The 13,024-nt window shown below is 39.3% G+C and overlaps 1 protein-coding gene across 8 annotated transcripts in view; it reads left to right on the forward strand.

The window, feature by feature from the left end:
- Positions 1-13,024, forward strand: part of NHSL1 (NHS like 1) — a 180,404-nt gene that overhangs the window by 43,544 nt on the left and 123,836 nt on the right. For 3 of the 8 annotated variants that reach the window (XM_044423667.1, XM_044423685.1, XM_044423715.1), the window contains exon 1: positions 10,386-11,166. The exons of the other annotated variants lie outside the window; for them this stretch is intronic. In XM_044423667.1, coding sequence (XP_044279602.1) covers positions 10,965-11,166 — 202 coding nt within the window. In that variant the 5' untranslated portion in view covers positions 10,386-10,964. Of the gene's footprint in view, positions 1-10,385; positions 11,167-13,024 lie in introns of those variants that run through there. 8 annotated transcript variants of the gene reach the window in all.

The following is a 13,024-nucleotide window of genomic DNA, read 5'->3' on the forward strand; positions in this document are numbered from 1 at the left end:
GGGACTGAAACTTGTCCTGACTGGGCAGAAAGAGTGAATGGTCAATAAGAACACCCTGACTTCTGGCTTTTGGAATTATTTTTGAATGAGTCAGTAGTAAACCTGCATGGTGGGGTTAGAGTTACATTTATGGTTCAGTAAACGTAGATCCCTCTGAATATCCAGGGACCTATACATTGTCTAGATTGGGCAAACAAAGGAGATCTGGAAAAGAACATACTGAGTACTCCATTTTTGTGTGTTTTCTGACTATACAAGGAATATATCTCAGTGTTAGTATTGGAGCTATGTGCCAGTTTAGCATTAGGGTAAGAGAAGCCTCATTCTCTGTACATGTCCAGTGAGCCTGGGAATAGCCTAGATTTGACAAATAAACTGTCAAGAAAAACAGTATTCGCACTGAGCGTGGTGTCAGAATGTACTGGGTCCTTGTGCACGTGGAGAGGACTGGGATTAATTACAATTGAGCAGAAAGAGTGAATAGTCAACCGGAGCACTGAGACTGCTGCCTTAAAAAAATACTTTGTTGGTAGACCACCCAGAAAGCTTCAGCTATGGGCAGTATAGAAATAAATTTTATGTTGTCTGAATGCAAAGGTGATATACCTGGATGTTAGAATGGGTTAAACTTCAGGTTCAGCTTAGAGTTACTGTTCCTGTGCATGTTCAAGGATCTGGAATAGTCCCGCTTTCGGAGAAAGAGAATATTGCAACTGGATCAGGTGAGGTTCATTGAAAACTAACTGGGGCGATAATCTCAGATTAACTGTTGATCAGTTAACATGAAATACAGATAGATCAGATGCAGCTGTCATTAGTTCTTTGCATGTGGAGAAGACCTTGGGCAAAATGAATTGGAAATTTATTTTGGCTATGTTTATAAATTTATTCCTGCAGAATTTCAGAAATGAGTTAAAATGTTAGTTACAGTCCCAAGAGTGAGAGTCAAGACCAGTGTTTCTTTGCCCAACTTTTCTTGCTTGAAACAGGTACCAGGCAGGAATGTCCATTTCTTCATTGATATTACATTTGTGTTTGGAACCCCGGGCATGTGCCATCTGACAAAATCTTAATATTCATGAATCTATGCACAACTGTTTATAATTTACATTCATTTTATGCTGACAATATTCAATTCTGTATTTTTTACTTTTTTACTTTTTGTTTTAATTTTGACAGTCACAATAAAAAGTTATTTAAATAAAAATAACACCTTGACTTCTGGCTTTTGGATTTTTTTTTCTGAACATGTAAGGAATATGTTTGCATTTTAGGATTACATTTATGCCTCCGGATAGGGTTAAGAAAATCTGGGCCTCTGTGCATGTTTATGGGCCTGAAACCAGCTGTGATGAGGCAGAAAGAACATGCAGTCTGTGAGAACACCCTGAGTGCTGGCACTAATCTGAAGTGGGCAGAGCTGAGGATTGCTGGTTTTTTGTTGTTTTGCAGAATTATTTAATCTATGATGGTCTGTTATTTGCACACATTTATAATTCTTTTTAACTGCTATTGAAATTTACACAAAAATGTACTCAGATATCTCATGGTTCTAGCATGATTTGTAGAAAATTGTCCAATTTGCATAAAATCATTATTTGCACAAATTGTAATTGTAATTTGTGCAAATAATCTCATTCTACATAAATCACACTAGGACCACATGATTTGGGACTCTGTATTTTATTAGTGGTCAAGCAAATTGCAGTCCATCCTAGAGACAGAAGCCTTCTGTTTGGTGCCAGTACAGGAGTAGCAAACCAGAGTGTGCGCCAAATGGTGGAAATAGGCAAGATTTCTGCACAGTCCTGTCACATTCCCCACACCTCCCTAAGTTGTAGTAGTAAAGAAGCATTACTTGTTTCACACTGCCATCTCGTGGCCTTATTCTGTGCTTGCAGTGCCAAATACTGTAATTTAGAAAACTAAATTGGAATCTCTGTCTTTACTAAAGTTTTTAGATATTTAGAGTGCCTGCTTAAATGCAGATTTAGCAAGGATGGTACTCTGGTTATTCTTCTCCTCATTAGGAGATCAAAAGTTAGGTCTGCTCTGTGTACACTTAATTTCCCTTCATAAGATGATGGTAGAAAAAAAGAAGCCTCTGTTCCTTCTTCCTCTTTCCTGTGTGCAATTGCATCTTATTTCCAGCAGTAGAAAATAGTAACAAATAGCACTGTGAATAAGGGCTCATCCTCACAATAATTATGAAGTAAATTGCTATTTATTGCCATTTTACAGATTGTAAGTAGAGCTTGAGAGAGATGTTCTCAAGCCCACTTAGTAACAGGTAGATCAAGTTACCTTTTACTCAATGTGAGCGTAAGATTTTGCAACAGAGATACAAGCAGGATTACCTATGTGTCTAAGTATCTTGAAGTCTGAGCAGTTTTCTCATAATCACTGTCTGAGCAAATACAAGTAATGCCCACTTTGAACAGTCATTCTATATTTACTGGTAGTGTGTCAAAGTCTGGGTATTTTTGCCTTGGAAGGTCAACAGTAAATCCTGGAAAGAAATGGCTAAGGAAGTGGACTACTATTGAAAAGATATTCTTGATATTTTTAAAAACTGAAGAAGCAATGATTGCAAATCTTTGAAAAAAAAAATCACCAGCTGCCACGCTGAATCATCAAAGATGAAACTCTTGAAGACTGCAAGGATTAAATTAGCATGAGAACAGCTCCAAAACACAGACCAACCAGATGCAGAGCCTGTTCTGTTCACTAAACAGAAACTGTTAACCCTAAAGTAAGCTGAAATGTGTGGAAATTGTACCATGTCTGTAAAGGAAGGCCGCAAGCATGAAGTATAATGTCTCATTAAATTATGTATTTTAGTAAAAATACATTAACTAGAAATGCTCACAGTTGTTGGCTGGCATTGTTAACAAAGACCAAAATTGTTGTTGCCAGCTTCTCTTCCTGCTAGCTGGCTAATGGAAACGTTCTGCAAAGGAATCCCTTTTGTGCAGGAGAGACAGGAAGGGAACGTTCCAACTTCAGGCAAAGCTCAGTAATGCTGAGTAACAACCAAAGGATTATTTCCCTCCCTGCTTTTCTTTTTAATGGTTTCACATGCTTATTGGCAATAGGCTCAGAGGTCTATCATTAAACAGTAACTACATGAACTCTCCCTTTCTGCCTCTCACTGCTGATGAAAAAATAGCTAGGCAGTACACTTCCCGTTCCTTGCTTTCTTTTCAACCTTATAGTTGAATAGAAAGCAAGAACTGCAGCCAAAGTTCCTAGAATCTTTTCATCTACCTCTGCAGCTTCAAAGTTGGAAGCAAGGCTTTTCCCCTTGTGAGGGGAAGGCCATGTTTACCATAACAAAGCCAATGTGCTGTAGTGATTCAGAGCAGGGGACTGGGACTCAGGAGATCTGGGTTCTAGTCCCCATTCATCGTAGAGCTCACTGGGTGATGCTGGGCCAGTGACAGACTCTCAGTCCAACCTACCTCACAGGGTTGTTGTTGTTAGGATAAACTTGAGAGGAGGAGGACAATTATGTAAGGCTCCTTGGATTCATTGAAAAGAAAAATGGTGGAATATAAATATAATAAATGAAAATAAATAGCAAATATGACGAGTGTATTTGTTGATGAATAATAGAAAAGGGCAGTCAAGAGGAACCCACCACACATGCCACACAAATAGTAGTTCAAAAAAGCAACCCTGGAATAAATGAAAGCACTGTTTCCAGATTGGTACAAGTCAGCAGAGCTTCCTTTTTCAAGATACACTGACCTGCCCAGTTTAAGAAACAAATGTTTCTGCTTCTTTCTGTATGTTCCTGGAACTTCTAGCTTCCTTTTGCATTAGCAGTGGATTTCCTCTTCCCTATTTTTTCACTTTTTGTAGCTTCTTGTAGACTACACATTGACTGGATTGGCAACCCATCATGGCTAACTAGCTTGTTTTGTGGTGACAAGTCTCCCTAATATTCTAGGGGTAGTTTACCCATGATGGGTTACTTGCTGTCTAAATCTGGCAAAGCAGTCCCATAATGGGTTGTGGGGATGAGCTAGTGATTTACGGTGCAAAAGCAGGAGCTTTGCCCATTTCTGTTCTTTGCAATCTTGTGCGTGCTTCTGCCAGTGACAGTCCCTTCATTGATACCAGAGTGGAACTTTGGAATGACTTCTGCTGGTGTGGCCCAGAAAAGATTTTTTTTTTTCATTTAGTTTTTTTTCCAGTCTTATGCAGTTGTGCAAGTGTACTTCTGCGGCTTTCAGACATATATGGTCTCAATGCCTTTGTCAGTTGCAAGTAAACTATAAATTGTCAGTTGTGTAGCTGTCAACTGGAAAGCACCACCAGTGGAGAAAAGGCAACAGTAGGTGAACCAAAAGGACATGGCCTTGATACCTTTCCCTTAGCAATGAAATCCTCTCATTTTCTATACTTGAACTGGCACTTCTTAGTGCCCTCTGACTTTTGAACATTATTCTGAATGTCCAGGTATTTCAGAAAGGGGAGATTTTAAGGCTATCTCTTTTTCATGGCTCTTTTTCAGAGCTATTACTGTGGTTCCCTGACAACTGTCAGAAAAATTGTGGAAGGTTGCTGAATAGGAAGGATTGAGTCTAACTATATTGAGGTGGGTGCTTTGATCTGTCCTATTCTGCCATCTAAGGTGTAGCATGCGCTCATTTTATCAAAGGTGGTGGCCTGGTGACAGTTGTTCCAAAGTGCTGCATGAATATCAATGAAGGGGCTGCCACTTCCTAACTGTGCTTTTTGAGGCTCTGGGAAAAAAATTAAGGGCCCAAAATGAGGAGCTTTTCAATTGGAACCAGAATAAGAGACAAGAGAAATTTTACCACAGAGCTTCCTGGGATACCAGTTGGAGGAATGAGGTGAAGATCAAGCCACTGTTAGCTCAATTGTTTGTTGGTACAGTGGCTATTCCATGAGCAACTCACACTGCATAGCTTATACACAGGATGGGTTGCTGTGTTGTGTGAACTTGCCAAGTATGCAAAGGACATGCTTACACTGGTTTTCTCATATAGCAGCTGTGATCCAGGAAGAAGATGTTCTATGGTAAGATCACACGGAGAAGGGGGTTACCAAGGACTGGGCAACTTTGGAGGTTTGGGTGCCAGTCTGGCCCTCAACCCTCTCCCTCACTGGCTGTACCTTCTTCTCGTTTCAAAAAAGGTAACTACAAAAAAGGTATCCATACCAGTTACATAATGTAGTAAATAAATAAAGGTTAACATTGCCTTGTTGCAAGTTAACTTTTATCCTCAAAGCAATTGGTAGTGGCTATATACACTGAATGATTGAAAAAGGGTCAAAATGACCACTGCAGATGCCATGTGGTTTTTTAAGAAAGCTTTTATAATTTTGGGGGCAGCAGTGGCACAAGTTGCCCCACCCCCAGTGTAACCCTTTTCCACTGTGCAGTTTTCCTGCTGAAAATTGCTCCCTGATACTACTGCTATTTGCCCTCCAAAGTTGCTTTGATGCAGCAAATGGGACCTTCAGAAGCAAATACCATCTTAGGGGGAAATGTTTGGGAGGAAGTAAAAGGTAAAATCCCTCTCCCCCCCAGTTCCAAGCTACAGCAATCTTCCCATGGCTGCTTTTTGTGAATGAATGAAAGAAAGAAAGAGCATGTGTGCTTTGATTCTAAGTACTTAATCTGTTTTAGCAGGAGGTTCTGAATAACTGGATAGGTAACCCCTGCAGCAAAGCTAAATAGGAAACTACTTTTTCCTTTCTCCCCCGCCCCCCCCCCATAAACCTTATGCAGCAGAGCGTACTGAGTGTTCACTTTTCCATCCTGATTATCAGCTGCCTCCTAGGGATGCACTACTTAGCTTCCAACCATGGCGACTTATTTAATTGATGCTGTATGACTGGTATTAAATAGAACCTTTGGTTTTCAACCAGTGGTTTTTGAGCCCTAAATGGCACATAGTGAAGTGATTTTTATCAGGATAATGCATGGGAAAGAACTAAACTCCTCTCCAGCATGCTACAGTTCCAGTATGGATTCAGCTTCTGTGCAAATTAATAAGCCAACAAATAAAAATGCAGATGTATGGTTACATGCTGAAGTTATAAGTGTTTACATAAGATTTGTTAGTCATCTAGTTCTCCTTGTTACTATGAGCTAAGTCATCATTCCAGAACACAAGAATACTAGCATTTGGCATCACAGCAGTGAAAACACTGAAGGAAGAAAGGTTATCTGAAGGAATGCCTCTTCCCATATGTGTCTGCCTGGATTCTGAACTCCTTCTCCAAGAGCCCTTTCTAAAGAAACAAAGAGAGCGGCTACTAGGGAGAGACTCTTTGGTTGAAGCACCCTGATTATGGAGCCAGTTCCTCAAAGAGGTACGCCTGGCGCCTACTCTTCATTATTTCTGGTGCTAGGTAAAATCCTTTTTATTCACCTCGCATATTAATAGTTAAATTTATCTTTATTGTTTATACTGTACTGTGTTGTATGTATATATTTTACTGCTGCTGTACTTCTAGAAGAATGTGAGTGTGGTTGTTATGGGTTTTCTCATGCTATTTTGTTGTTGCAGGTATTGCACTTTGTGATTATTGCATAGTTTAACCTTGTGAACCAACTAGTGAGCCTTTTTTGGCTAAGGAGTGGTATAGAAATTAAATAAAATAAGGAAAGATAAAAAAAAATGTTATTCTTGCATGTTACAGAAATAATAGATATTCAGAAATTGAGAAATACATGCATTGTATCCTGCTTCAAACAGAAGTATAAGATCATGCTGAGTGGGTCATTGGAGATCCTGGTAAGGCAGAGAATTTCACCTTTCAGAAAATCCTGCATGTCTGATAATTTGTCAGACTCTGGGTTCAGTAACAGTCCCATAATAATAAATCAAATATATGACCAATGAAATCGCATTTATAAAGATTTACTTCAAAAGGCTGGTATTTTTTCACTGTTACTGTCCTTTACAAGACAAAGTGGGCTTTAGTTCTATTTTTCTGGCCACAGCTTCTGTCTGAGATTGTAGATGTAGAAGTTTTATTCATTCATTTAACTTCTGTATCTCCTAATAACCAAATTTTTTTGAATGGTTTACAGCAGTTAATAATTTAAGATGGTTGATTTACTAAATTCCATTATAAGGCTGTTTTATTCTTTAAAAAGAGACATTAAGTGCAATTTCAACCAGTTTGATCTTAAAGTGTTTCAAAAATTGGGTTCAGTCCAGTTGTTCTAAGAATAGAAGGGCTGCTTTTGTTTGGATCCAGTGCAGGCTGGACTCTCCTGAATTCAGAATGAGAAAGGTGACTTTTGCCAAATTCCTTTTCTTCTTGGAGCTTCTAGTTTCCAGCCAGGAGAAAAGCATCCCATCTTGTTCTGGAAGCTCCCTCAACCCTCTGGTGCAAAGTTTGGACTGTGTAGGTAGCTGAGGAAAGGGTCAAATCACCTGCAAGTGTGTCCACTTTGAGCATTTTTAATCCGTACAACTCTAGATCCAATCCCCTATTCCACTTAGGTACTCTGTTTCTGACTCCTGTAGCCATGATGGAATAAGAGTGTGAAGGATGTGTGTGTATGAGGTAATACACACACACATTCCTCTTGCTTTTTAAGGGTGGCATGAATAGGCACAGGGGACTATAAAATGCATTTTCTGTGTATCATGTTATTTTCTGATACAGGCAGCCCCTGGGTTACAAACAAGTTCCATTCCTGCGAAAACAGAAATTTGTCTTTAAGTCAAATTTGTACATATATCAGACCACATACTGTTGGCGCTCCACATTTGCAAGGGTTAGGGGCCCAGGACCCCCGTGAAAGTAGAAAAATGCAAATATCTCTAAAAATGCAAACTCACCAGTGCCTCTGCTTTGTAACAAGGAGATGCCATAGAGATTTCCCTATCCGGATGAGCAGGACAGGAGGGCCTGCTTTGGAGGCCTCCCTCTCTCCCCTTTAGCTTCCTTTCCATTAAATGTATCCATTAAATAGCATTACTGGAAAGTATTTTACTGAAATTCTGATTTCTGGCACAGTACAAGTTATCTGAAATTAAATGGCAAGGTTTGAGATTTTGGTTTCCCTAATTCCTCTAGATTTCTTGTCACATAAACTCTAGTCGGCTAGAGATTATTATCCTATGATTCATTAGAACATTTATCTATTAATCACAATAGTCAGTTTAGTTTTATTACTTGTACTGTTCTGATGTGTAGACGCAATTAAATAGATATATGCGCCACATACTTCGCTTCTAGAACTTGGAGAGAGTTTGTGGTGGGTGAGGAAAGAGAAAGTGGGAGGGCGAGGGGAAAGACGGAGAATGTGAGCGAATGGATGAATGTGAGTGTACATGTTTTATTTCAAAAGGGATTCAATATAAATACAGCCTCTTAAATTATTTACTGAAGACAGTTGGCCAATCCATTGTTCAAGGAACCAAAGGTCACTTTGGTGTGCCTTGCTGATTCATAGGTAATCTGATACAGTACTTAGCTGTTTGCTTCCCAGGCAGATGGTTGAACCTTATATTTTCATTATGAGTCACAGAATCATAAGTTTTCAGGGGTGAAAGAGTTATTTAAATAGTTATTGTGCTGTTTAGCTAATTTTCTGAGGAACTAGGCACATGCCTGCTGAAGTAGTGGTTGTCTCATGAGGCAGCCATTAAACCATAACCGGTGACACTTTATTGTCAGAAAAGCAATTTATTTTAACTGCTTTGTGTCCTGATTTGGCAAAAGTCTCAAAAGCATTTGGCAATATCTGCAGTTTTAGAGGCTGTCTAGCACAACTGTGTATTTGTAGATCACATGAACTATGGAGACTAAATCAGAGTTGTGGATTTCCAAGGCATATCATGGGTTGTATTCCCTTAGTACAAATGACACTGAGGTGACTGAAACCAAGTTCTGAACTATGTGCAAGAGGAGAGTGCCCAGGCTCTGTTTGTGCAACTGTTTGTGCAACTGTTTGTGCAATTGCTTGAACATCTTTAGTTTATAGAAAGGTCTGCTAGTAGCGGATGCAGTAAAAGGCAGCAGATGAGCTTCATTAGAGCAGCAATCTATTATACTAATAGTATGTTTGATTTATTTATTTATTTATTTATTAAACCATTTCTATGCCGCCCCTTGCCAAGGCCTCGGGGCGGCTTACAACATCAAGTAAAATACAAAATACATTAAAACAATAACAATTAAAATATATACAGTAAAATAAAATAAGCCGCCCTGGCCGAATAAAATTCAATAATATTAACATTTAAAATGCTGCTTAAATAAAAAGGTCTTCGCCTGGCGCCGAAAAACAAATAACGACGGCGCCAGGCGGACCTCTCTGGGGAGCGCATTCCATAACTTAGGCGCCACCGCTGAGAAAGCCCTCCTCCGAGTAGCCACCCTCCTAATTTCCTTCACTGAGGGCTCCTGGAGGAGGGCCTCTCCCGCTGATCTCAAGGGGCGGCTGGGCATATATGGACGTAAGCGCTCCTTCAGGTAACCAGGACCCAAGCCGTTTAGGGCTTTATAGGTCATCACCAACACCTTGAATTTAGGCCACAATGCATTGACCTAGAAACACTGTATACCACCTATTGTGATGGTGGGTGTGTATCCAACAAGCTTTCCTTCTGGACCACAGTTCTTCTGTCAACAAATGTCTTTAACATGCCAGTATTACCATGTGATCAGATTCTCAAAAGCTGGGCAGTGGAAACGTTTTGAATCTAGTACTTTAGGAGTTTTGTTACATTCTGTTCCCACCATCTTCCTGCCTGATTCTTCCAGATGTTTCAGGAAAACTGAGCACCAAACACTAATATATTGCTTTCAGTAATTCATTTGCTTTATTAGTCAAAACTTAATCTAATTAAGAATATGCAGTGATCCTAATTGCATGTTTCTGTAATGAAAAATGAAAGTTATTAAAACATAGCATAATCTAACAACAATTGCTGGTAGCTATGTTAATATTCGATGTGAATATTAAGTGGAAAAGAAACATTTGCAGTATATCTAAAATCTCCTGTTTGCTTACAATTGGTTCTCACCACTGGGATTGGTTGATAACTGACACTGATTTTACAGACTTATCAACAAGCATTACATGTGTTTCCATGTGTGTATTGTATGCCCAGTAAACAGAGAAAGATCCGCCGTTGTTATTGCAATTTTAATTGCTTCTTGTATAAGTCAACTAAGGTGCCCTTGAGTTATCCTACTTCTGTGCTCCCTGCTCAGAAGTTTGCATTACTATTAGCTCTCTGTCATGGAGAGGAGGAGTTTGCTGTTTCTATAGCCATGCCTTTAGGAGAGAGAGCCTATCATATTTCACCCTAATCCTAACTGATAGCTATAGCCAGGCAGTCTCTTTTATTGTTAAAGAGAATCCTTCAGGAGATCTTTCCCTACGCTTTTCATTAAAGGGGCAAGCAGAATGGATGATCTTAGGAAGCGGAGAAATGGTGCTGTTTCTACAAAGAAAACAGAAAGCTGTTCTAATTTATTTCCTGGTTTGGCAACAACTTGTTAGCAACATGTATGTCTTCCTGGCTGAGGAAGCTGCTATATATGTACACCCACACGATTGAAAAGAAGACTGGATTTCAATCATCTTGTTGGATAATGTTACTGAAGTAGAGATGGACTTTGGATGAACGCTGGAAAAGGCGGAAAACTGTGTACCTTGGTACTGTACTTCTGCACAATTCAAATCTGCTTTTTTGAAGATTGTTTTCACTGTGCTGTTCTTTTTTTTCCCTTCCTTGTTTTCACTGTGTTTTGCTTGGCAGCTAGCAAAGTACTGTAGGCAAAGCAGCCTCCGGAGAATTGTGCAGGCACAGCCACTTGGTTCCATACTGTGCACAGGTTTAAACAGAGCAAGTGTTTTCATTATGTGTAAAGAAGCATTTAGGATATAGAAAAAGGGAAAGGAGAAAGCTGATGCATTCTTAATAGTCGCATGTTTTTGTGGATTTTTGGAAAAAATGAAAAAGGAGAGTGCATCAACATCACTGAGGATTAAGCCTAATCCAGGACCGCTTTCACGTGCTGTGAGCTGGATCAACTTTTCTGCCCTATCCAAGCAGACAAAAAGGTTATTTCGTAGTGATGGTGAACTCACATCTATATGTGGGCAGCAGGTAGAAGAGGATGAGAACTGGACCTACAGACCACAGCACAGAAATGGTGATAATTGTTTTTTTGGTTTTGCTTTTTAATGTACATTTAGTAGCTTATTGCTCATGATCTTTGTACCTCATTAATCCCTTCCCCTTCTTTCCTTTATTTCCACATGCTGCCTTTCATTTGACATTGTGGACTTTGTAACAAGTGTTTCCTCAAGTGAGTTTCTTTTGTATCATGTTCCTCAAAACCATCCATCCCAGCAATCTCACCAATAGGAAACAGAATATGGCAGCTCTGTTGTGATAACTACTCAGCCCATAGCAAGAGTTAACTGAAATTGCAGAGGAATATACAAAACTCTAAAGAGGCCAAAAAAAGCGGGGGTGGGGGGGACACTATGATTAATTTTATAGAAGTTCACCTATTATAAACATCCTTGGAGAAGAGGTAGAGAAATGTGTGTGTAACAGATGCATGCAACATAAAGGGTACAAGATGAGCAAATGTTTTTCTACCTGTTGAAGAGTAGAGAAATGTACTGAAAAGGTGGGACCAAGGGTAGACATGCAGTGATAGCTGTTGATGTGCTGTATATTTAAATACATTATATTGCAACACGGGAAAAACATTTGGCTTTGTCTTTCTCCTTCTGTAGACCATGACACATACTTTTCACACATTGCTCTACCCGGTTTCATCAGAACCGCCCACTCAAGTAGTGTTGCATTCTGGCATGTGCAAAATTACTGCCCTTAGCTTTTTTGCAAGGGACTATACTGTACTTCACAGTCCCTTGTTCCTTAACACTGGATGCTACTACTTTCCTACCATTCAAAGGTATTTTTCTACCTATGAGCATTCAGAACTTTTATTTCCTGCCCCACATAAAGCATGCCCGCCCTTTAATCAGGCCTTGGCTAGATTTTACTGCATATTGAAATAATCTTTACCCATTTTGGAAGATCTTGAAAGAATACATCATTCATAATTCAACAAGTTACTAATTATGGCATTGGATTTTTTTTAATTATCATATGGTGCAGTTTTCCAGGCAGGTCCTTTGTGTATAGCAGGTGATAATTCTCTCATAAAGTATATACCAAGCTTCTTTGCATTTCCACTGGAAACTGTAAAATTAATACAAAGGAAGTGAAAATATTTCACCAGTCCTCACAGAGCTCCTTATGAGTAGTAAGGAGCAAAATCTTTCGTGTAGGAAGGTGAGAGGGAGAGTGTATTCTTTTGTAGCACATGTGTGCCCAGAGACTTCCAGGTCCTTACATGGGTGCTAGATTTGTTTTTATTGTTCATGTTATGTTTCCCTAAATTTTATCCTATACTTCTATGGATCCTAAACAGAAGTGCCACCAAACTGTACTGTTTCATTTTCACCTGCTGGGTCCTGTCTAGGTATTGTGAAGGACTATTTCTCCTCTTAGCTTTCTGTTTTGAAGTTCTGCTTGCAAAAAGTGGGGGTAGGAAAAGATAGAATAAATCAGGCCTGAGATGTCAAGTCCTGACACTTATCCCAAGCCTTGTAGTTCACTTTTATAAATAGTGTAAATGCTGTAATGCTGTAAAATGCTGTAAAAAGAATTCCGTAAGGAAACACCCTTTAATTATACTAGATTCCTTCTTAAATCTAGCCAAAAACGCAGAAATCATACATAATCTTATGGAGCTGAATTAAAAAGGCAGACTAAGGCTGCTTGCATTCTGGCCTCTTTATGTGAAGCTAACTATTCAATTATGTGTGATTATCATCTCCAAGCAGCCCTGTGTTGTGTTTACATTCGGAAGTTGGAAAGCCTTTTAAAGTTTCAGCAGTCTGGAGAGGTGTTTGGTCAAAGCTTTCAGAACAGTGGGGCTTGTGGAGATTTTATGTTATTTTTAACAAGGTTGATGGTGAAAATCAAGT

This window comes from Varanus komodoensis, unplaced genomic scaffold (genome assembly GCF_004798865.1).
Source record: "Varanus komodoensis strain SLA01 unplaced genomic scaffold, ASM479886v1 scaffold1, whole genome shotgun sequence".
Lineage (NCBI taxonomy): Eukaryota > Metazoa > Chordata > Lepidosauria > Squamata > Varanidae > Varanus > Varanus komodoensis.